Source organism: Nesoenas mayeri (genome assembly GCF_963082525.1).
Source record: "Nesoenas mayeri genome assembly, chromosome: 3".
NCBI lineage: Eukaryota > Metazoa > Chordata > Aves > Columbiformes > Columbidae > Nesoenas > Nesoenas mayeri.
In genome coordinates, this window is record NC_137544.1 from 70,666,553 (window position 1) to 70,690,636 (window position 24,084).

Consider the following 24,084-nt stretch of genomic DNA (forward strand, 5'->3'; position numbering starts at 1 on the left):
GCATGTCTACTGGCAGCTTTGCCCTCTTCCCGCCCCACTCATGTCACTGGCGCTGCACACCTGCGTGTCTGTGTGTCTGTGTGTCCGTGCGCACATGAGAGGAGAGGAGCGAGGGGAGGTGAGACAGTCACCTTTATAGGAAGCACCAGCATTTGTTGCAAAGTGTGAAAACAAACTCTGCCACCTCTTGGACTGCTTTGAGTGGACAGACCGCCTCACATAATGCCATCTTTTGATGAGGTTTTGAAGGAAGCAGGGGAGTTTGGAAGATTTCAAAAGAGAGTCTTTTTCCTCCTTTGCCAGACAGGCATAACTTTTTCTTTCCTGTTTGCCAGCATGGTTTTCCTTGGGCCAGCACCGGATGGCTACTGGTGCAGGATCCCTGGGGCACCTGAATTAAGCGAACGGTGTGGCTGGACGCTGGAAGAGGAACAAAACCTTACGGTACTGCCCCTGCGCCTGGCGAATGGGTCCTCCAGTGGAAAGTGTGAGAGGCTGGACATTGTGTGGGACAACTCTGTCAGCTGCACCAGCCCGCTCACCCGCTACGGCAATCACAGTGTGAGCAATCTGCCACTCGCTGCATGTCACGATAACTGGGTGTACAAACAGCCCCACTCGTCCATCGTCAGTGAGGTAAGGAAAACCCCCCTCCTCTGATCAGTGGCTTTCATCCCGGTGCAGGATTCTGGCAATAAAATAGGATTGCTGCTGCAAAGGTCATTGCTTTGGTGGCTGGCTTTCCTTTCTGGATTTGTTTCATTCTGAGTCACGAGCAAGTTGTAACAATGAGTTTGACCAAGTGTCAGCATTAAGCTTTCAGGGAAAGATGGGCTGATCTGAAGGGTAGCTCCCCAAAGCCAAACACCCCACACAGAGATTGTTCTGTCACTAAAGGAATGTCAGATTGAAATAAAGAGTAAAGTCCTTGCAGCTGAAGAGCCTGGTGCTCGGTTTTGGGCCAGCAACTTTAGTGGTGTAAACCCCAAGTGTAGCTGACTGAAACCACTTGCTGATCTGGGTCACTGTAGGCTATTTGTTCTCTGTATTATTTGTACTGAACATTTATATTTGCAGGTAATAAAAAAACTGGTGGCAGACTGTGCTACTGAGATCTGACAGGAGTTGGCAGAAATAATTATGCTTAGTAAAGAAAAATTTTCCTGAAATGTCAGAGAACTGCAGGCTGTTACCAGTAGTGATAAGTGCTGGCAAATGTAGTGTCTTTTTAATGAGACTGTGAAAGGCTATTTAAGATGCTTTCCTAGGAGATCCTCTGTGTAATCTGTAGTTGTGCTGTGGAAGTACTGTGGCCTGGCTCTAGCATGCAGGCTGCACAATAGACGTGTGTGTTTTAAGGTCATCCTGACAGTAACTATCACCAATGCAGTGATGAAAACTACGAAGTGTGCTTAGAGGAGCTGGCTAGGAAATCATCAAGGTGCACTGCAAAATGTGTCAACACAGTCACGGCCTCTGGCTCCTGCCTGTCTCATGAGCGTCCCACTGTGGTATTTAACCCAGTGCTTGCACTGGAGCCATGCTCTCTGAAACATGGAGCAGGGCACAGCAGGTGAAACCCTAAGCAAGCCCTGACCTGAAAAGCTGTACCTATCCCAACCTTTAAATTCACCATCCTTCCCCCACCCAGCTGGGACTGCTGGATCTGCTTGCAGGCTTCATGTTTTTCAGAGCAGCAGCTTTGTGCCCTGAACATGGCATCTGACCTGAGCAGGTTTAGCCAAGATCTGTGCCCTGAAGAAGATAAATCAGAGCACCTGGCTGCCCTAGAACAAATCTTGAGAACTGGCTTTTGCATGTGATTGCTGAAATCAGGGCTACTTGGAGGTCTGCAAGTGATATGCAGGGAGCTGCTGTCAAACTCTGGGCCCTGGGAATGATGTATCTCTGCCTGAGCTGGCATTGGCAGCCATGGCTGGGTGGGCAGGAGGACGAATGCTGTCCAGGAGCCTCAGCCTGTCTCTGGAGCAACCTGTGGGAAGCAGCTGTGTGGAAGGTTGTGCTGCTATCCTGAGGTACCTCTGCTGGGGGACTGCAAGGGGTTAGGTAATGGTGTCTTTTACATGGGCAATCTGTGCAAGCCATTCTCATTCATTTATTAAAAATAAAACAGAGATTCCTTTTCTTTTGTTGTTCCACCCCCCACACTATTTTTTTTTTCTTTCTCCCTTCAAACTTGCTGTAGGTGAAAGCCTATAAATTGTGTCCAGAAGATTGTACTCACAGCCTGTTTATAGCAGCAGTTTGTGTATCTAGCAAAGCCACTGTGATTTTCCAGCAGCACTAAGCCACTGGGTACATCTAAGAGAAGATGAAACCAGTGTTTCCTTGTGTTGCAGCAATAAACGAGAGTGAAAGGTTCAATGTTCTCTGGCGAAGACTTCATTCATCTACACTTTGTTTCCCTGTTCTCCTGAGGAGATCCTCCAAGGCTAGGGGAAGGAGAAGGGATGAAAGGATGCTTGGGAAGCACTCTCTACCTGTGCTCCCAAAGGTGTGCATTGTGAAAACTAGGGAGCAACAGTCTGCAAAAGCCAGAGGGTAACAATCAGCATGTAGCAACAAGCTGGGACTGTCTGTCCCCTGGCAGCAGGTCACATCATAAGTGTCACTGCAGCTCCTAGAGGGACTCCGGTTGGCCAGGGCACCTCAGCCAGAGGGTGTTCAGCTGCAACCTGCGGGTCTTTGCTCTTGTTTCCAGTTTTGCAACATTTGGCAGATAAATCATCTCCCACAGGGTTTGGTTTCTTAATCTAGAAAGGAAGCTTGTGGCATGCACACCCTGGCTCATTTGCTTTGAGATCAGCTATTAAAAGAAGCTTGATATCTTATTAATGCGTTATATGCTCAGTAAAGGCTATTTAAACCCCAGATTTAATTTTGTCTCTTTCCACTTAGCTGAGGCTCTAACAAATCATAACTCAATTTAAGCAGACTTGTGACCTGTTTAATCAGCTCACCAAAGATGTATTTTCTCATGTATCTACTTGTAAATGCTTTATTTTGTTCATGTGTGTAGAAATGTTTCTGTTTCTTTCAATCTTAAAATTTCTGTTTCTCTATGTCTGGCTGAATCAGCTGTGGAAGTGACCAGGGGCACAAAGTTAAAATGATGAGTTATATGACAATCTGAAGGACATATGGTCGAGGAGAAAGAGGGAAGTGGGGGGAAATCAGGATGCTGAAGGGGTTCTTCTATGCTTATGGCAAGGGCAGATCTGGTGTGGGGTTGCAGTGTGACAGGGGAGGTGGAGGATAAATGCAGGCATGAAAGGCCTTCATTGGGAAAAGATGTATCATAGAGCAAGTCTGGCAGCCAAACCACAGGCTATTGCCATCAGTTCTGAGCACCTTAAAGAAGCTAAATCATATGGCTGGAGGAACTGATTTATGAGGAGTTGTGAAATGGAGGGCATTGCAGAACTTGATTTCATTGCTCTGATTTGTGCATGACTGGAGCATGCTGCTTGCTGGCCATTCTCTCATCTTAGATACCTACCTTTTGCAAAGGTGTTCACAGTAGCATCAGCAGAAGGAAGCAGAGGAAAAAGGGGGAATGTGGACTGAAAAGAAGCATGCACTGCTTTGTAAGCAGTACCTGAGGTGCTTGCTGCATCACCTGCTACTGCGGGACTCCCGAGTCTCAGTGCTGGGGTACAGCAGGATGCTGGGAGAACGTACCAGGGCTTTTCTCCTCCAGGATTTGAGTAGAAGAGCAAAATCTATCAAGAAATCACCACAGAAGCAACACATGGCAAAGCCAGTTAGCTTGGTCTAGTGACAGGTGACAGAGCACTGCTAAAGTTTCCCTTTTAAAATTTTCTTTTGATATCTAGCAGGCTCTGAGAGGAGGTCCCTATTTCTGGAATGACATGCCTAAGGGTCTCTGTGCTCTGTTGCTTTAGGTTAGGCTTTTCCATGAGGGCAATCCACATAAGAGTAGCCGTTGTTCACTGGTGCTGCACACACAGCCCGGCACAGTGGTGCTTGAATTAGAGCTGAGCACAGCAGAGATGAGATGATGTAAAGGTTTCATGATATCAGCAATGTCCTCCACTATGTGTAAAACTTGGCAGCCATGCCCCTGACGCAATGGTGTCACAGGTGGTGGATCTGCACAGAGGACCTTGGCTCAGTGCAATCTGCTCCTGTTTAACTGAGCGCGTCTTGCTCAGCTCCCCTTGAAACTGGAAGATGCAGCTGCATGCGTCAACAGTGGGGTGGGAACCCAGTGGCTTCTCAGATTTTGCCTGGCAATGGAGGCTGAGGGCATAATTATCAAGCTAAATCCACTCCTGACTCGTGCCAGCTGATACCATCTGAAACAATACTGGTCATAGCAGGTGGCTGGTGCTGCTTGGGAGGGAAGGCTGGTGATGGCAGCACCTCTTACAGGGTGAGGAGGGCAGGAAAGGACAGCCCTTCTGTGCAGCAGATGGTGAAGAAAGAGCCAGGATGCCAGGGGGCTGCAATGGACCAGGGCAGCTACAGCCTCATGCTCTCAGCTGGGGCTGTGGAAGGGAGCCCAGGTCACTCCCTGCACCCTGTAATACTTGAAGCAGGAAGCGTATTGCCTGCCACCTCCTGCCAGGTGAGGGACAAATATACCCAGGATATACAAAGTCAATAAACCTAATTTCCCCAGGAAACTGTGCTAAAGACTGAGTCACTGACCTTTAATACTTCTGGGTTTTGGCACTATGCACTTTCGTCCCAGTGGAGAAATTCTAGCACTCTGCTAAAAGGTAGCTGGTGACAGTTTGCAAAGCAGTAGCCATTTTATTGACATTTTTGGTGCTGATGACTCCTAGAGGCACATGCGTGAATTACAGTCGCGTCTGCAGGTTGAATGGCCTCTGGTAGCAATGAAAGGAAGAGGGAGGTCTACATGGTCAGCAAGAGTTGGAGCACAGCTGGCATATTTTAAGCTTATTAGCAGCCTTTGTTGGCAGGACTTCAGCAGAAGGGACCTGTTCCAATATGTCCTGTCTGCAGCAAGCCTTCATGTCATAGATGATGTCATTTCAAGACCTGGCAACAATTTATTGCCCAAGTGTGAGGTCTGAGCTGGACAAATGATCATCTGAACATTTCCTATTGCACCTGCTGGAAATAAATCTTCTTACTCCTCTGTCAGCTGTCTCAGAAAAGAACAGTCAGCCAGCATTTGCAGAGAAACCTGTAAGCAAAGCAATGATGTTTGTCTCATAGTTTTTACAGTCCCTCAGAAGAGGAGATGACATGGTAGTCAAGCTCAAGGTGGAGAAAGCACAGCTGGTCCTTTTGCTGTCCTCCTCCAAGGCAATATGCAACACAATTCACTCTCAAAGTTTTGATCCAATGTGATTATTGTCATTGGCACAGCAGTACCCTGTCTTATTTCCACCATCATGGTGGGATTAATATTAAGTATTGGAGGGAAAGGGGAAAAGGGCAGACAGAGGAGCAGAGGGAGCAGCAGTTGCTGAATTTCTTATGAAGGTCTAATTAAGCTTTCACTGTATGAGAGGAAATGGAACAGTTCCTTGCATGGGTTATGCCAGTGGGGCTGTGATTCCTGTCACTGTTATTGAGCCAGCTGGTACTGGATAAGGGCTTGGGCCATGTTTTTTCTTATTGTTTTTAGGACATCTGCTGTTCTCCCCCATTTAGGAGACTGTAAGTTTCTCCACCTCCCTCTTCTTTGGACATGGATAGACATAAGAAAAAATACAAGGACAGAACAGGTCTTCTGTCCTAGAAGGCTCAATGAATCCAGGTGATCTGAGTGGTAGGGATGCAAAAGTATCAGCTGGGCCATGCACAGGAGAGAAACCTTCAAAGCTTTCAAAACTAAGCTGTTCCTCATGCCTTGAGCCACAGTGCCCTGGGACAGGGTAAACGCTGGCTCCATCTGCCTTGTTAAGTGCTCAGCTTAAAACAAGACATGGAGAGGACCGTATCCTTGCCTAGTCCCTTAGCACTTTGACAGAAACTTTGTCAGAAAGAGAAAAAAAAAGGTAGTTTCTCCCTTTCCATTGCATGCACTTGCAGGGTGTTTTGCTGCAGTAAGGATGTGTGAAAGATAGGAGTTTGAAAGCCCAGAGGACAAGCCAGATGGAGAAGAGCTGCCCAGCAACAAATAAAGAACATGCAGCAACAATCTGCTGTTGTAATTGGGCTGAGGAATCACTGTAGATCTCTTTGTCAAGCAAAAAGTTTCATCCATAATTTTGAAATTAAATTGTAACAGACAGTAAAGTGCTTCCAAACTCCTACTCTAAGTTGCTACATTTTGAGGAGGTTTTAAAGAAGTTGTCATTTAAAGCAATGCATTTCTACAGGGATAGGTATTCTATAGTGGTTTGGGACTTGCTCAGTGCATAAAGGCCTCTCAACTACCAGGAATTACAAGTCTGTGATTAGTCTGCATGTCAAACTAAAATGGAAAATGTTTGCCTTCTGCCAAAGCTGTGAAGAAATGGGAAGTTGCCACAGCCCCCATGTTTCCCAACCAGTAGTTATGTATGAATGTTTCTTCTGTTCCCATCCCAGCCAGTTCCCACTCCTTTCTCCACTAATGAACTACAGGGTAACAGTGCAAAACCTCTTCCTTCTCCAAGAGAGATCACTCAGGTGGTTTGGTGCTGCAAAGTGCACCAGCCTAGTTCATTCCAGCCACACCACTGCTACTGTAAATCTGCACTGGGATTTCATATTGATGTTCAAGCCTCTGGTGGGAGGAAAACATTCAGCACAAGGATGTATGTCAGAGCAGGAGTGTGTGTCTGCCTGTACTGCAAGGCTGTCAGGGCGGGACTGATTTTCCCCAGTCTGCAAAGGACTCTGTAGTGGGGGGTGTCCTGAAGGAGCTGGTTCCTGCTGCCTGTCTCTGTTGGCAGCACCCAGTTCTGCTCAGGATGCCAGCTCGTTGCCAAGGCTAAGAAGAAAGGAGTGGAGATATAGATTGTTTATCAATTTGGGCAGCACAACCTTTTTTGGTCAACTCTCTAAACAGAAGGAGGCTGTGTTCAGGCACACAACACTTTTTGTCATACAGTGGATAGAAATCATGCAGGCGAGCGCAGCACTGAATGGGGAGACGAGTTGCAGGGCTGTGCTGGGTGCATGCCCCTGTGCACTGAGGGGCTTAGCAGGGAGCGTGGCCACGCTGAGGAAGAGGACGTGCCCATCACTGGAGAGCTGAACTGGCCAGCTGGGCTAGTTCGCTTGCTTGATGATTGCAATGAGGAGCTGGCTAGCTAGGTTTTAACAGGATCTAGGTGTAGCCAGTGTTATACAGGTCAATAAATAGGCAAAAAAACCCTAAGGCTTTCCTTTTCCATATCCTTCCTCCCACACTGCAGTAAATGTTTTAGCAATTACATTTCAAGTCTCTGCAGGAAAGGAAACTGAACACAGGATACAATGACATTCCCTTTCTGCTACGTTGTCCTGGGTGAGCAGTGAAATTATTCAAGTGAAAGCAGAAATATTTACTTCATGGCACAGACATGCACTGCAAGGACACTGTTTGTGGTCAGAGACACCTACAAATGCACGCGAAGGACGGGACAGTAAGCTCTCCTCACTAACATCTCCTAAATGTTTCTTCAGAATATGTCCCAAATTTTTTGCTGCAGGGGTGTGCTTTTGCAGCTGTAGAGGTGATGCTTCTGAGGGGAAACCTGTGCTGGGTTGCATCTTGCCAAGGGCTGTGTGATGCTTATCAATGAGCCCATGTTCTCTTTTCTGTGGCTTATTTTCAGTTGGTGTGAGCTACAGGTCTTCTTCCCTTGAGGCACCAAACTGGAATGTTCAGGAAGAAAAAAAAAAGAAAACCAAAGTCAGACGGCTGTAGTCTAGACAGACAGAGAGCCCTAGAGTTTTTACTTCTCTAATGTTACCAATTTTGGAAACCAAGTGGGATCACAGGAGGATAGTCTGGGACATCTAAAGACCATATCCTGGGATTTTTTTGGTATGTTATGAGAAGAACCTGTACTTTCAGGGAATGGTATCTCCTATTACTCACAGTGGGAGATGGTTACTGACAGGGATAACTCTTCTGCTCCTTGATGCTACCGGATATGTGCATGGAAGTACTCCTGGTTGCTGAGCTCCTCACTATGTGGATGCATCTGCCTGGGCGTAGGAGCAGCCTCTGTGGTAGGAGTGTAAACATCAGCCCATGCATGGGTGGACATATGACCATTCAGAAGCAGAGAGGAGGCACCACTCTGCTCCTGTTTGAGGAGGCAGCTAGCAAGGGACATGGGAGATATTTTGAGGGAGTGTCACATAGGAGGACTACTGGCTAACTGGAGACAAGCTGAAATCCTGGGTGAACAGATGCAGGTACTTTTCCTCCAAGTGTTGCAGATGGGGACAACTATCAGGCACAATCAAACCAGGTCACAGCTGAAGTGGTGATGGGGATCTGACAGGCAGCTTGGATCAAAAATTGATCTCTGCAGAGTGTGCAATTCTCTTTTAAAGGTTACATTCCCCTCTAAAGGTTATGTTTGCAAACGAAAAGCAAGACATTACCAGGGTGATGACTTAAATGCTAGGTGCTACGTCAAGCAAACAGAAAAGGTCTGAGAATGCTTATCTGTATCAGAAGTTATTTAAGTACTTAGAAAATAACAAAGTGCAGGACTAATTTGGGAAAACACGGTTAGCATATTGTCACTAACGTCTTCAGAAAAAGCTTGTAGTTTCATAGAAGTTTTCTGTATTTTCCAATTTCCCAGAATATTTAAAACACATTGTTAGCCAAAAACTAGTTTCAGCTGCTGCCTAACTCATCTGAAACTGTTGTTCAGATAAAAGAGTCCTCTCCAGTAAAGATACTTCCCTCTCTCTCTTTCTGGCATGCATTTGTTCTTCGTCCCTCTTTCATGACAGCTTATTCATTGCCTGTTTATAGTAAAGAGGGATTAAATTATTTAAAAAAAAATAAATATGCTCTTTGAAAAACAATCAAAATTATAAACCCTGAAGGCTAATGCTGGCAGCAGATGCTGGAGCTGGTCCCTCCTGGCAGCTGTGTGCAGGCTGACTGATTGCATGGGCACCACTCCAGCGCCGCCAGCACAGCCACCCACAACCTGAGCTCCTCTGCTGTCTTTGCAGCTTTGTAGTTTCCCCTTTGTTCCTCTAAGCACAGGTTCCTTTCTCGGGAGAGCAGTTCTGCAGTGCACTGAAGATACTGAGCCGGCACTGTCTCATGGCAGGGCGGAAAACGTCCTGGCACTCCCTTTGCCATCACTTGGGCTGCCAGGACAGCTTCCTGGGTCTTGGGAAACCTCATGTGTCAGCTCAAGGGGAGCTGTAATCCCCATGAAGCTTATAGGTGTTGGAAATCTGGGTTTTGGTCTCTGAAATCAACAACTGAAATTAGGGATGAGTGGATTTTAAGTGATCTACAGTGTTTATATTTACAGATTTTATGTCAGTGTAAGCATCATCTCAGTTTGACATTGCTTTAGTGGTTTTGTTATTACATTTAAATTTTGTTCTCGCACTAATCTATTGCTGTTTCTGGCAAAGCAATAATACTCTTACTCCTTTCCCTTTCTCTCCTTGTTTTTTTGGCTTTTGAGAGAGAGTCTTTGCTCATGACCATGTTCTTCAGGAGCAATCATAACTGTCAGAGAATGTTTTGCTCTCTGACTTGGGTAATTCTATGAAGGGCCCTTAAACCTGGCCCTATCTGAAGCCATCCCTGCTGATCTATCAATCAGCCTGATATTTCTCTCCAATATTTTGATCTGTCAAAGATCCAAGCTACTTATGCGATGCTGAGTGATATTAACCTTCACTGGGAGATGACTCACCCTGCAGACCAGGGGCTCAGATCTCTGTTATTCCTGGGTATTGCTAGGAGAGAGGTGTGAGGGCTCCTCTCTGCCTCTCTGGGGAATGGTGCTCCCAGGGTCGCTCCACAGCCGCTGCTGGAAGCCAAAAATAATGGTGCAAAGGTTTGTGTTGAGCAGTGTTCAGAGCTGGAGCACAGACAGGCTGAAGCTGACTGACCTCTGTCACACTCCATTGCTGTAAAGTGCTGGGAAAAGCCAGTGTATCATAGCCAACTCTGAAGCCACCAGTAAAAAATGACATGAGGTAACAGAACATTTTGTAAAACAGCCTGTGGCATTGGGCTCTGACCTCTCACTAGAGCTGTCATCTGCACAGCAGAGCATGGGGCGTCTCCTACTAGTACCGGTCTGACCAAAAACCCATAGGGAAGGATGCAGCTATGTGGTGAGACAGGCAAAGAGAGTGAAAGGTCTATGCTGTGCTTTGAGGTCCTGGGGGAACTGTTGCTCCGTGGTGTGAAAACTCAGCTGATCAGCAACATTCAGCACCTGAACATCTCACCTGCACCTGAAATTCAAGCCAAGCTGGCCAGAGAAGATGTGCCAGTGACCTGCTGACCTTGCAATGCATATACCTCTCCATGCATATACAAGTCCAGCAGCTGTCTTGTTGGTCCCCATGGTGCACACATGGCAGCATTAGTGTGTCCAGCACGGGTCTTGCCTGTGGAACCTGCACCAGGCGTGTGTCCTGTGAGGCATTTAGCTCAATACAGCTCTGGCTAAGTTCGGGAGGTTTCCTTGAGCTCATGTGAGGCCACTCTTCTTGCTTGCCCTCTCTGCCTATCTCTCCATGTGATTATTTCTTTCTCCATCACACCAGCAGCACACTTTTGAAGCTGGTATTTTTTTGCAGCTGTTTTTGAGCCCTCTGGTAAGCTGTATTGTAGGTGGCTGCAGATGCTTCTCTGAGAGCCTAACCTCTGCCATCAGCACAGTCAATTGCATTGCCTTCTAAAATCTTCTTTTAATGGTCATTCTCATGAAACAGCTCTGCTTTCCAAAGCTGCATCTTTTGTTACTATTTGCCAAGGTTGTCATAGTTTCAAAAAGCAATAGGTTAAGAAACACTTGAAGTCTGAAAGTGCTTCTCCACGTTCAGGATATTTTAGGAAAGCATTGCAATAGCTCTTAACTATGATGGCTGAGAGCAGGTTTTAGTCATCTCAGAGGAAGCTGAGGTTTCTGCAGCTCTTGCTTAAGATTTACAGAAGTGGAAGGCAGATTCTGATGGCCTGGCTTGACTGAAAGGTGGCCAGTCAGAGTCCCCGGATTAATGGGATTGACATCAAAGACATGACTCTGTTTAAAGTCATTGGGCGTGGGACATCTGTCGTGTTGAGGACCTAAGAGGTCACTTGCCAAGTTTTTCTTCACAGTTGCAAGAGCTGGAAACTGCAGATCTCAGTCAGAGATTTCCCACACTGGCAGCTTCAAAAAAAAAAAAGAAAAAAACAACCAACAAAAAGCCACAAAAAACCCAAATCCTGGACTTCCAGTAAAATCATCATAACTAACAACAGTGATTCTGCTGTCAGTGACAGTGCTAATAGTTTATCTGGAACCAAAACAGAGAAGTTTAATTTATAAAAGTGAAGAATAATCCATAGATATTGGTGTGGATGGCACTTGTGTGGATTTCAGAATATTGAAATAAATTGAATATTTATTTCAGAATATTGAAATAAATTTCTTCTTTAGGTACATAAATAAACATTTAAGAGTATTACTTTATGGCTTCTGGTCAGATTCAGGCTCAGTGAAATCCTATTCTGGGTGTCCTCTGTATCTCCTGCACAAATACCGTCAAAATCCAAGTCCCAGTCCCAGGCTGACCATTACAGCATGCACATGGGCTAAGATGGAACTCAGGCTTGTGACATTAAATTTCAGAGTCTGGAGAACTGTGAGTGACAGAAGAGACTGTTAATCTTCTCTCTAACCCACCCCTTGGCTACCCCATCCCAGCACAGTGTTTGAGAACTAGTATTGTGGTACACATGCTGGTGAGCACAAATGTGACACGCTGTGTGTGCTTCAGCAACCAGCACCTTGCTAGTGATAAAAAGATTTCTTACAACTCATATCTGAAGGCAAAAGGGTCTCTCTAGGGTAAATGGTGGCAACTGCTATTGTCTGTGGCTTCCCTCAGTCCTGAAGCCACATTGTCCTTAAGGTAACGAAGGTATGGACCAAAACATCCCAACTCCCGTAAGATCTGCAGATTTCGGCAGGCAGCAGTTGGTATTTATTCTGAGAGAATCTCTAAAGTAATTTCCAATGACATGCTGTCTACTTTGGTTTCATTTCAGTTTTAATTCCTAGTCTCTTTGTCTTCCTCTCATCCACTTTCCTCCTCCCTTCATCCCTGCCCATCCCCATCTCCATCCTTGCTAATGAATTCTTCAGATATGCACCAATGTAATGTCGTGATAGGGAGTTATGGCTGCTACAATATAAGGAAAAGAGAAGTCTGGGGAAGTTCCGTCAAGAAAATACATATAATGTATCTGAAACTTATCTGAGATCTGTTTTCAGTTTCCTCAGAGACCACATGGTTCTGCCTTTATCTGGAAGGCACTAAGAAAAAGAATTAAACTATTTCTATAAGTTAATGTTTTCACTGAATATAGCTGCACTGCCTTATTCTGCACTAAACAAAGTCATGGCTTTGCCTTGGCAACATATTTAACAGCTTTGTGTTTAGTTTACTTTCCATATCTGGACAACTGATGTATGAAACACAGAATCCTTTTGGCAAGGAGGAGCTCTCCCTCTGTCTTCTTGATAGCTTGAAGAGCACTTGCTACAGCTGCACTTCCCTGACCAGGGAAGATGCTTGTGGTTGAACAAGCACATTGGAACTTCCCCTTCCCCTTCCCCTTCCCCTTCTCTTTCCCCTTCCTGCCTGGCCCTATGCAATTTCTATAATGTTTTGAGAATGATGAGTAACCCACCAGGGGTGTTTATGCCTCTCCCTTGTTCCCACAGTATAACCTAGTGTGCAGCAATGCCTGGATGCTGGATCTCTCACAGGCTATCCTCAGTCTGGGCTTTCTGATCGGCTCATTTGCCCTGGGCTACGCTGCAGACAGGTACTGTATAAGCACTGCTGTCCTTTTTGCAGAGGTGAATTCACTTGTAGTGTCACCTGCAATAAGCATACATCAACACTTTGGAGGACAGGCAGATGTTCAGCCATCTCCTGGAAAGCTAGGCTCCATCACACATAACAGTTACTTGGGAAGACAAACACCATTGCTCTGAACCTCTGCAAACAGCCAGATTCCCCAAAAATATATACTGAATGAGACGTCATATGGTGTGGAATATCCCTTTGGTCAGTTGGGGTCAGCTGTCCTGGCTGTGCCTCCTCCCAGCTTCTTGTGTACCTGGCACAGTGTGAGAATCTGAAAGGTCCTTGACTGCTCAGCAACAACCAGACATCAGGGTATCATTATTCTCATTCTAAATCAAAAACACAGCACTATACCAACCACTAGGAAGAAAACTAACTCTATCCCAGCCAAAATTAGGACACCGGGTTATCAAAATCCAGACAATGTAGTCTTTGCTTCCTTTTGGTCTGGAAACTTCATGCAATACTACTTACTCATCCTGTTTGGACATCAAAATGTCATGAAAAGAGCTTTCTTGTTGTTTCCAATGTTTTCTGAGCACATCTGGACCCAGGAAGGGCAGAAGGACACAGAAATGAAAAGCAAGCATTCAGAGGAGGTTTATGGTCTGGCGTTTACTGGGGGATGTTCAATAGACATCATTGAGAAGAGAGCAGTTGCTTGAGGAAGGAATGACGGGACTCAGTATGGTAACTTTCTCCATTCACACACTTACCACCAAGTTCATAGTTCCCTCCAGCCTGTCCTCAACTGTATTAGAGCTGGATGAATACTAAGGAAAAGGTGTGGGTGATATTCAGGCTTGAGCAGCCAACCTGCCCTCGAATGGGGAGCTCCCATAAGCTCTACCTCTTAGAGTAAAGGAGGGAGCCTGGTTTGTGTTCTGTGCTGATAATTAACAGAAGTCAACCCATGCATTGACTGAGACCACCACTGATGATTGCAATGGCAGGACGTATTTCTTCAGTTCATATAATTCTTTCTGCCTCATTTTTCTTTGGTATCTGTAATAATATTAATAATAACTTAAGGTATTATTTCTTCATAGTCAAGAATACTTAAAAAATTATCTGGAATGTTGTCTCAGATAACAAATTTTGAACTTTCAAGGAAAACCTCATCTTTTCAAGGATATAGTAATACGGAAAAAAGTACGATGGAAAAGACGGCACTCACTAACTTAAGATATCTCTGATCAGTGTCTGGCTGGACAGTTATGATACTAGCACCTTAGCACTGTGTAAGAGTAGAGGTACTACAGCTAATCATTAAAATGAAAAAATATGTCTGGGAGTACTTGTGTATTAAGCACGATGTAATTGTCATGCAACTGTGGATGTTGTAAATTGATAGCACTGGGGGAATGTGCTGCAGTCAGACCAGTGGACTCTTGTCTCCTTGACAGCTTTGAAAAGAACAGATCTGGTTTTTTGTCCCATATAAATTCTTCTCATGAAAACTTTTGAGCAAACTGGACAAACAAATATACTCTCAAATACTTTTGGTAAGATAAACAGCTACATCAGTTTCCACAGTTTCTTCTTAAAACAGCAACAATAACAATGGAGAACAGAATGGAAATTCTAGTTGTATTCCAAGGACATAGTTTTCATGAAACTACAACTAGATCAAAAATCTGAACTGTAAGACATGGGCCATAGGTTAGATACAAAAAGAAAAACTGTTTTCTAAAACAAAAGGGAACATGGATAGGACATCACCAGTTTTAAAATTAGTGACATAAAAGCAGTGATAACTACCACAGCGAAAAGAGTCCTATATCCCAAGGGCCAACCCTACAAAGATTCAGGCAGCCTTCCTTTGGAACAAAGCTGGTCTTGAAAAAGGCACTTTCAGATCTAGCATTAAAATGAGATGCCAGGAAAAAAATAACCTTTTTGTCTTTTAATGATTTTCACTATGTTTGGTTTTTCTTTCGACAGATATGGCAGACTCCTCATCTACCTGCTCTCCTGTCTCGGGGTTGGGATATGTGGTATCATAGTGGCATTTGCACCAAACTTTACTGTATTTTTGATCTTCCGTTTTCTCCAAGGCGTGTTTGGCAAGGGAACCTGGATGACATGCTACGTGATTGGTGAGAGCTGTTATCTTATCTCTTTTCTGGTTAGGAAAAGTGAGGGATTTCTGGAGGACAAGGAGTCTGTCTACATCTGCTCTTCATAATAGTTTTTCTTGGGAGTAAAGCACTAGCCCTGGGGTCAGCACACAATGAATAACCCAGCTCCATCCTAGTTAATGCATTTGTTTTTCGAAGACAAGGTGACTGAATGTAAATTGCAACTTGACATCATCCATGATCTGGGCTCATGCCTGAACTGAAAGTTTGGAAAGCAGTCACTGGCCTTTGTCCAGACTGTTCTGGGGACCTTGCTGGCAGCTAAACACTATAGTGTTTCCTTACCTGTCAATGTCTGCTAATTTACTGGTACAGAGGTGGCCTCTGAGAATGGCAGCAAGTGCAAAATCTTTCAGATATTCAGTACTGATATAGGATGGAAATGAGCATCATGCATATGCCTGCCTGATCTCATAGGATTCCATGAAGAAGAGTGAGGAAGAAGTAACGCATGAGGGAAGACTAACAAGAGTGACATGTGCTTCAGAACTGTCCAGGCTCTCCTTTCATACCCATCACTGTGAAACTCAGATACGCCTGTGAGCAGCTGACCATAGGCAACTCAGAACCAATGTAACCTTTTCTGTTGATGTTATCTGAGAACTTTTATGGCTGTCTAATCTACGTACTCCAATAGGGAGGGATTAACATGTATAATTAAAAGGTGGAAGAGTAAAATGTGTAGATAAAAAGGTTTTCTTATTACCTAGAAGATCACCAAGAGGATCAAAGTCTACAGAGCAAGTCCCAAATAAACCCGATACACAGATAAAGACGTGGTTAATTTTAGCAGAGTCTGAGTATCTTTTGAAAGTGCTCAGAGGAATTAACTGTTTTTCATCACTGAGAAGACAGACACTTGGGTGGCTGCTCTTCATTCTTTAGCTGGGAGGCTTTGCTTAGTGACAGGCTGGACACCAGGGTCCAGATTAGGATTATTTTTTCCTGAAAAGGGATAAGGAAGGAAAGATTTTTTTTATAAATAGCATCAAAACAGTAGGCATGCAGACTTTTTGATAGGTTATAGTCATGGTCCAGCAATGAAGCTCCTAGCATAGCAAGCTTACTTTTCACAAGAAAATGGTATTGTTGTGACATCTTGAATGACAGCCAGGTTCAGAAAGGGAAACTCCTCTCTAGAGCATGAAATAGCATAACATTGAGGAAAGCATCCTACTAGAGATGAGACGTCCCAGGGTCGCCCAGAATATTTACCAATGTAACATCTTTTAAGGGGCATACACAGATCATTGGTTTGGTTGCACTAGGAGGATGGTTACCATTAATACATCTCCCAAGTGACTGATCTGTGTTTCAGAACCACAACAGGCTTCCCCAAGAACCTCCATTTGCTTTTACATACAACTCAGCTCCTCCCGGTCTAGTGCTGAGCAGCTACATTGGGTTGCCCCTGAGCCATGCAGACATGATGAATAGTCAATAAAAATAGTAATGGTGTCATATCTGTCTCCATTGACAGCTGAAACAAATCACTGTAACTTGTAAAATTGTATCTCCTTCAGTAAAAAACAAATAAACAAACAAACAAAAAAACACACCAAAACAAAACAAACAAACAAACAAACAAAAACAAACAAAAACCCAAACAAAAAATACCCCAACCAAACATAAACAAGCAAACAAACAAACAAAAACTAACAAGGTAAACCCCTCTGCTTTTACTTTGAAGGCTAGGTAGTGGTGACAATTTTGAAACAAACAAGAGACACTTCTTCGTGCATTGTTTATCTCAACTATGGATCTCATGGCCATGGGATATTGACAGCAATATGGTCCTACGGGGGTTTCAGAAGTGATTAGGCATGTTCACAATATTAAAAAATCCTCCAAAGGATTAAAAAAATCCCAACAAAGGCCATGTTTGTTCTGGTCAATAACAGAAACTGTGGCCTGTATCTCAGCCTTCAGAGCAGCCAGCATGGTATGGCTAAACTCTCTTCCCCACAGGTGCCTTGTCCATATTACCTGCTGGGAGCAGCCACTGATGGAAGGATCCTCTAGTCTGGGGCATGGGCCAAAACTGTGCCAGGGAGAGTGCTAACAGTTTACCACTAAGTATTATCATGATGCTGTCTCACATCCCTGTTCTGGCCAGATGTAATTCCTTAGTAAACATGCAATCAGAAACCCTTCTAGCTGAAGAACAGTGGGTGAATTGATAAGGTTGTGTCACCTCTGCTTGCCCAGGACAGCCTTGGTGATGTGCTTACACTGCTGAAGACAAGATGCTGGGCTAGACAGACTTGTAATCTGAGATACAACTATCTTTCCTTATGTTCCATCACTAATATTTTTCTTTTGAGTTCAGTTTGTTTCTGTGTTGGTTATTTTGGCTTTCTCTCTCCTCAGTCACAGAGATTGTTGGTTCAGACCAGCGGATTGTTGGGATCGTTATTCAGGTGTTCTTCACCCTGGGAATTATGATTCTCCCTGGAATTGCATACTTGGTTCCCACCTGGCAGGGGATCCAGCTGGTCATTTCACTACCCAACTTCCTCTTCCTGCTCTATTACTGGTAACGTTGCAGTCATTGCTCTTGTCATTATTGCTATTGCTATTTGAGCATCTTGAGACTTCTGCTGTGGTGCTCAGTTTCCAGTGTGCAAGATGTTGTAGGCTGGAAAGAGGATATTTGCATATTGTTGATTTTGGATTTTTGATTCTTTTTAGCAAATTGCAGACATTCATTGCTTTCCTTTTCCTGCTTAGGGTTTGCCTCTCTTGTCAGCCACAGCTGCCCCTTCACAGAACCCTGCTCTGCTCCTGCTCAGCCCACAGCTTGCTGTTTATCCAGTTAACTTGACCAAAGTCTGCTTTTCCTATCAGCCATGGGACTCCACTTTCATCCCTAATTACGTACTTAGTTCAAGTCTGAACTTGCCCTACAGTTCCCATGTGTCAGACAGTACAGCTAATGAGAAAGCAGAGCACTGTGCTGTGGTGAAATCAGTGCCAGTGAAGTGCAGCCATCCCATGGGCTAGATTCAAATAATCTAATCCACACACCGTCTTTCTGCACACTATTCACAACATTGTATGTTGTGAATGTTTTAATGGTGAATCATCTGAACCCTAGGCTAACAGAAACACCAATCAGTAGTATTGCTTTGTGTTCAGTTTATAAAGTTTGTATACATTTGTCTGTGTGTTTTTCTTATAATGATACATCTAGAAATTTCCTGAACTGCCTGTACTTGGTACTACATCTGTTTAGTGTTAACTTCCATTGTTCCTTGCTGTTCTACAGTCACGCTGTTTGCTTACTGGTTATCATACCTTTGACATCCATTATGCAAATACAATAGTTGGATTTCTTACTTTTCACCTTCACAGAGTATTCATGTTTTCTTTTTTCTTGCCCAAAAGGATCAGGTGTTTTACAGGAGACCGACTGGAAAAGCAGTCCATCAGAGAGTTTCTGTATCCCAAATACTGCAAAATCAGTGTGTTGCACATTAACACATGCAAAAGGCAAATGACTTTGGTTTGTTTGTGATGTTAAAGGGCAAAATCCCTATTTACAACTTCTGTGTTCTTACAGGGTGGTTCCCGAATCTCCACGTTGGCTCCTGACACGAAAAAAAGGAGAAAAGGCATTAAAAATCATGCATAACATTGCAAAGCACAATGGGAAATATCTCTCACCACATTACTCAGAGGTACTGTCATCTGTTTGAGCTAGAGGCTTTTTTCTAAACTATCTTAACCTTTTGAAAATTCAGTTGTGTTAAAATGAATTCTGTTTATGTGATGGGCAACACTCCTCAAGTGTCACACCAGAACAAGATTGTCAGTCCCATACCTGCTTAGCTAATTGTACGAGGGTAAAAGTGAACTGGCTGGAAAGATATGGCATGAAAAAAAAATGTTTGCAAACGAGTGAATCAGGTCTTTCATTTGCAACACTCCTATTTAAAAACTTGCAGGAAATATCAGAAACCAGCCTGAATGCCAACAGTATTTCACAGCAGCTGCTATTTTAGCTGACAAAGTGAACGGACACAGCAGGATCCAATTCCCTGGCTCCTTCACTAGAACTTCCTTTTGTGACTCAAAGAGACGATGAAGTAGAAAATTGGAATTTAAGTATAAATTTGATTCAGTCCCAATAGCGGGAAAATATGTCCCAAAGTTCAAAATAGAATCATGGAATCACAGAACGTTAGCGATTGGAAGGGACCTTGAAAGATCATCTAGTCCCTGTACTCAGGAAGCACTGAGATCACTATTTACAAAACAGGACAATATATGTTAGAATTACTGGCCTTTGACAAGTAGTCTTGACGGAACTGAAAGGACTGATGTGTTTCAAATAATGCTGTTGTGTCATTGCAGTATTTGCCTTGTTCTGTGCTGAGTGGCATTACCTGGCTCTCAGACCATGTTTACCATGGTATTTGCCTTATGGTTCAGTGACAACAACAGATGTGAACAAGGTTCCTGTTTTGGAGCAGATCAGGTCTGGAGACTAAATGGTAGCTATAGTAATGTTAGAAATCATTATTTGAACTAAGGAAAACACCTGGAAATTGCTAGCACACAGCAGGCCAGAGATGGAATATGGAATACATACAATAATTTCAGAAAGAAACTGGGATGTTCTTATTGAAAAGCAATGACCTACGTAAAATGTCTGTCTTTCAGTACACAATACTATCCTTTATGCTTACATACATGCATATGCATAGACATTCATTTTTATACATATACAAAATTATTATCATCTGTGACTTTTAACTAAATTTTCACTGAGACTAAAGATAAAGACTTTGGGATGGCAGTGTCTGGAGGAGACTGATGTGTCCTATTCTGTCAGGAAGGGATGTGTGTGCTCTGTAAGAGGTAGCTGGCAACCTGGGTTCCCACAGCACAGTATCTTACCTAGGTCTTTCCCGTTGCTCTTCTTAAGCAAGGGAGAATCTGAGAATTTAGCCTAGCTTATCTAAAAGAGTGGTGTTGCTTCACCAGAATCCTAGGGTATAATTCTGGATGAAATCCAAGCAGTTATTATTTGCACTCTTATGAAACACCAGATAGCTGTTCTCAAATCCATAGTATTTCATTCCCTTGGTGAGAAACAGGCTCCATGAATCATCCAGCCAGTCCAAGCAGCTCTGTATATTCAGGACAAGCCTGCTGTAAATATAGACCTTGCATGAAGTGCACACATGAAGAGGTATATGATAACAGAAGAAGTATCAAAATAGCCAGTTGATTTATACCAATATCCATTATCGTTCCATTTCAGTAAGTGTATGTTAATGACAGTCCTGGCAACTTAAAGTTCACACAACAGGTTCCAGAGAGAAGCTGGGCCATAACCTATTCTGTGCCTCTTGGAATTCATGACTCTGGACTAATGATTTTATAGAGTCAAAACTAGACCTATCAGCAGAGAAGAGTGCAATGAAATATACATTTCCACAGTCCTCTGCATTGCTCATGAGCAACTTGCTCAACTGCCATAACATTGCTATAATGGCATTTCTATGAGTGTTATGTTGCTCAGGGGACCACATAAAGGTTAATGATGGGAAGGGAGGGTTTTTCAAGGGAAAAAGGTATATATAACTTACTTGGCCAAGAAACAGCATGATACTGTTGTATGTTAGTGCAGCAACATGACAGAAGGAGTTTTGATGAGCAGCAACAAGCCAAACCAGCAATTAGTGAAGTATTTTTCTGATGGAAGCCAAGACATCTCTGTGATACCAGCCAAGGTTAGGAAATCACCCTCAGCTGTCCCACAGTGCAGAATGAACTCTTCTAGTCACGTTGGACTAGCATCTTATACAACTGGAGGACTGCAGACCAAAACCAGTGGGAGAGAAACAAAATGAAAAGACAGACTAAGGAAGAGAAAAAAGGGTAAATCCATTTATTGTCCTTGGCTGGGGCATACACACTGGTGAGATTCCCCCAGTCTGATCGGCATTACCCATTGTGGAGTGTGGACACGTAGTAGGAAGGCTGTGCTGCTGCAACTCCCCCTCCACGTTCAGCCCCGAGTTTACACCCACTTTCCCTCTCTCAACATCAGCATTTTCAAGGTGTCAGATCAGGATGGAGATATGTGTCTTTCCCTGCTTTTTGTTTTAAGTTACATTTACATTTTTTCAGAAGTGTCCCTGCTCGTGACCCTAAACTACTCACAGCTGCAGCAGATTAACCTCCACACATCCAGATTTGTGCTGGATCTGCTCCTACAAATGTATACAATGTCTGTAATCCTTGGAGCTGTGCCCAGAGGAGAGTGAGCATCTCCAGAAAGCACATTAGTCATGGATCAAGTGTATTTCTCACATTAACTCACGTCAGAATTCACTTTCACAAAACAACTCCTTAATTTCAGGCAAAGTGCTGCAGGTGTGGAGGGGCATAGAGAAGAGAGAGGCATTGTCTACCAGTGCATTTTGGCTAAGATTTTCCAGTATGACTGTAACGATTTCATTGGTCAAGTCCCTTACATGGCTTTGGATGTAGCAGCCTTACTTTTTTTTTGGCATGCAGAGACCATAGATGACCTCTGTATGAAAACAGATAAACATTTGCTTCTTTTTTTTTCTGTGAGTTACGACACTGGTATAGTTCTGTTCTGTCCAGAACTCATTAAATTGATTATAAATTATACACTTTTTTCCCCAGTTACTTGTAATTACCCTAGCATGTTTTTTTTCCAAGCTAATTTTTTCATTCTTGGTCTCTGTCCAAAAGCAGGATGGATTGCAACCAGCTGAGTAAAGGCTGCTTCTTGAGATTGCTGTAAATCAAAACCCCCTATCCCTTTATACATTTTTCTACTATATAGAGATATATAGGAATATATATTTCTAGTATATGTTAACTTACATGCATATGTATTATAGACAGGTATGGACATACTGTCCTGTGCAGAATTAAGTGTGTGCAGAACTGTATGTCTATGTTATGAGAATTCTTTAAAAATTATTGCAGAAAAACTGACATGTAATTTGGTGGGACATAAAAATGACAGGGAAGTTAGTTATGAAACTTCCTCCAGAGTTTTCAGATAATATATCTTTGGAAACATGGATCCTGTCATTGAATTCCTGACTGCATTGGTAGCTCTCATAGCAAAGCTCTCCTTAACTTCAAAGAGCAAAAAGAAGATATTTTTTCCCTATGAAGAGTTGACTTTCCACAGTGACTTTTTTTTCATCCATAAAAAAGTGCTCAGTCATGCTTGGGATTATTGTGACTTTATTAAGACATAAAAATATATGGTAGCAGCCATGCTGAATTTATCTTTAGTCCTTTGGAAAACTAAAACCATATTTGCACAAAGTCACAAATGATGGCTGGCAGCCTGCTTTTACAAACACAGTCGTGGCAGGTTTATAACCATAATATGAGAGAGTCCCAGACCAGTGCAGATTCACAGCAACCTCTGCCTGCCCCAGAAAGGGCTCTGGCATGCAGCAGAAGTGCCAGCACTTTGAAGAAATCTTCTGGCTCTGGTTACAGAAGAAAAGCAAGAGGGAGTAGGAAGGAAGTTCAAATAAATGTGAGGTTTTTCTCTCCACTTACAAGGTTTCGTGTCACTCACTTAGGAAAAAGTCCTGCATAAATACATCCAGCCAAATCCCACTGAAAAACATCTGTGCTACCTTGTGACAGGCAAAACGAATACAGGGTAAAAGCTTTGGGTGTAGCCCTGTCTGAGCTGAGAAGACCCTTGGGCAATGCCTTGGCTTTACTCCTGTTCTTGTCACAGATCTGCCTGTTCCCATGTGCTTCTCCATCCTTTCACCCACGTCTCCTCGCTGTCTGGGATCGTTTCCTTGGGCTCCTGTGCCCACGCAGGCAGTGGGCACCATGGTGGTAGAGAGGGATTTACTCCTCTCTTTGCTCTCTTAGGCCTCCTTTCAGGAGGGGGGCAATAACTGAGAGTCAGAGTAGCCAGGCTGCCTGAAATCCTCCTAAAAAGAGTGCAGCAGGTTTAACCCCATGTTTCCCACAGCTGCTTTGAGAGCTAACTGCAATCCCAGCCACAGCTGCCAGTTCTTGGGCAATCTCACCATTTGCCCCTGCCTAAAACCACCTCTGCCTTTTCTTCCTTGTCCTCCTCACCTGCCAAATCAACATACAAACAAAAGGGCTGCCACCTGGCTTGGGCATCATGGTTAAAATCTGCTGGCCACATTTAAAATCAGCCTCCATCAATGTGCCTAACCCCTTTTTGGCTCTGCTAATATTCTGAATCCGTAATATCCTATGGCAATGAACTCCAAAGTTTAAACACAGTATGAAATCTGGCCCTTTGCTGTCATTGTTAAACCTTCTAACTCATTATTTCATTCAGTGCCTCATTGTGACTGTATTGGAGGAAGCTATGAACAGATTTACTATGCTTTGTAGGCAGTATGAGCACCATTAATTCATACTTTGCAAGATTTTTTTCTTCTAGGGTAGAAGTCACACTCAGCATGGTGCTTGTGGGTTTTAAGACCCTCTGAATTTCACCAGCTGAATGTTTTGTAGCACCCAAGAGCCTTCACAGATCTGCCCTTTCTCTCACTCCTCTTTTCTTCCTGCTGCACAACTGTGCCACTGGTTGTGTTCCCAAGCCCACTGCTTGCTGCTCACCCCCTCTCTCCCTGCTTCCCACAGCTCATCGCTTTGCCCTTCCTGCCACGGTCTCCTCCTCCCTGTCACCTCTGGCAGAAGGCAGCTCTGCTCCCAGTGACCCTGATGTGACAACGACCGCTTATTACCTTCCAAGAAATTCCTGGTCAACTTGTCTCAGTTTACAATGAGGAAATGATTTTTCCACTCTCAAGTCAAGATCTAGGACTTTTTTTCTGATTTTTGCACGATCATCATTAAGGAAAGCCCACAGCTGTGTCCAGTTATAAGCTATTTCCTGTATCTGCGCACT

General features: G+C 43.8%; 1 protein-coding gene across 1 annotated transcript in view; it reads left to right on the top strand.

Annotated features, from left to right (window-relative positions):
- Window positions 1–222: 222 nt before the first annotated feature.
- SLC22A3 (solute carrier family 22 member 3) overlaps window positions 223–24,084 on the top strand; it is a gene marked incomplete at both ends in the record, with an annotated part of 29,159 nt that continues 5,297 nt past the window's right edge. Inside the window, 5 exons of the mRNA XM_080342566.1 lie at window positions 223–636; window positions 12,876–12,979; window positions 14,968–15,122; window positions 17,535–17,700; window positions 18,727–18,844. Coding sequence (XP_080198692.1) covers window positions 223–636; window positions 12,876–12,979; window positions 14,968–15,122; window positions 17,535–17,700; window positions 18,727–18,844 — 957 coding nt within the window. The remainder of the gene's footprint in view (window positions 637–12,875; window positions 12,980–14,967; window positions 15,123–17,534; window positions 17,701–18,726; window positions 18,845–24,084) is intronic.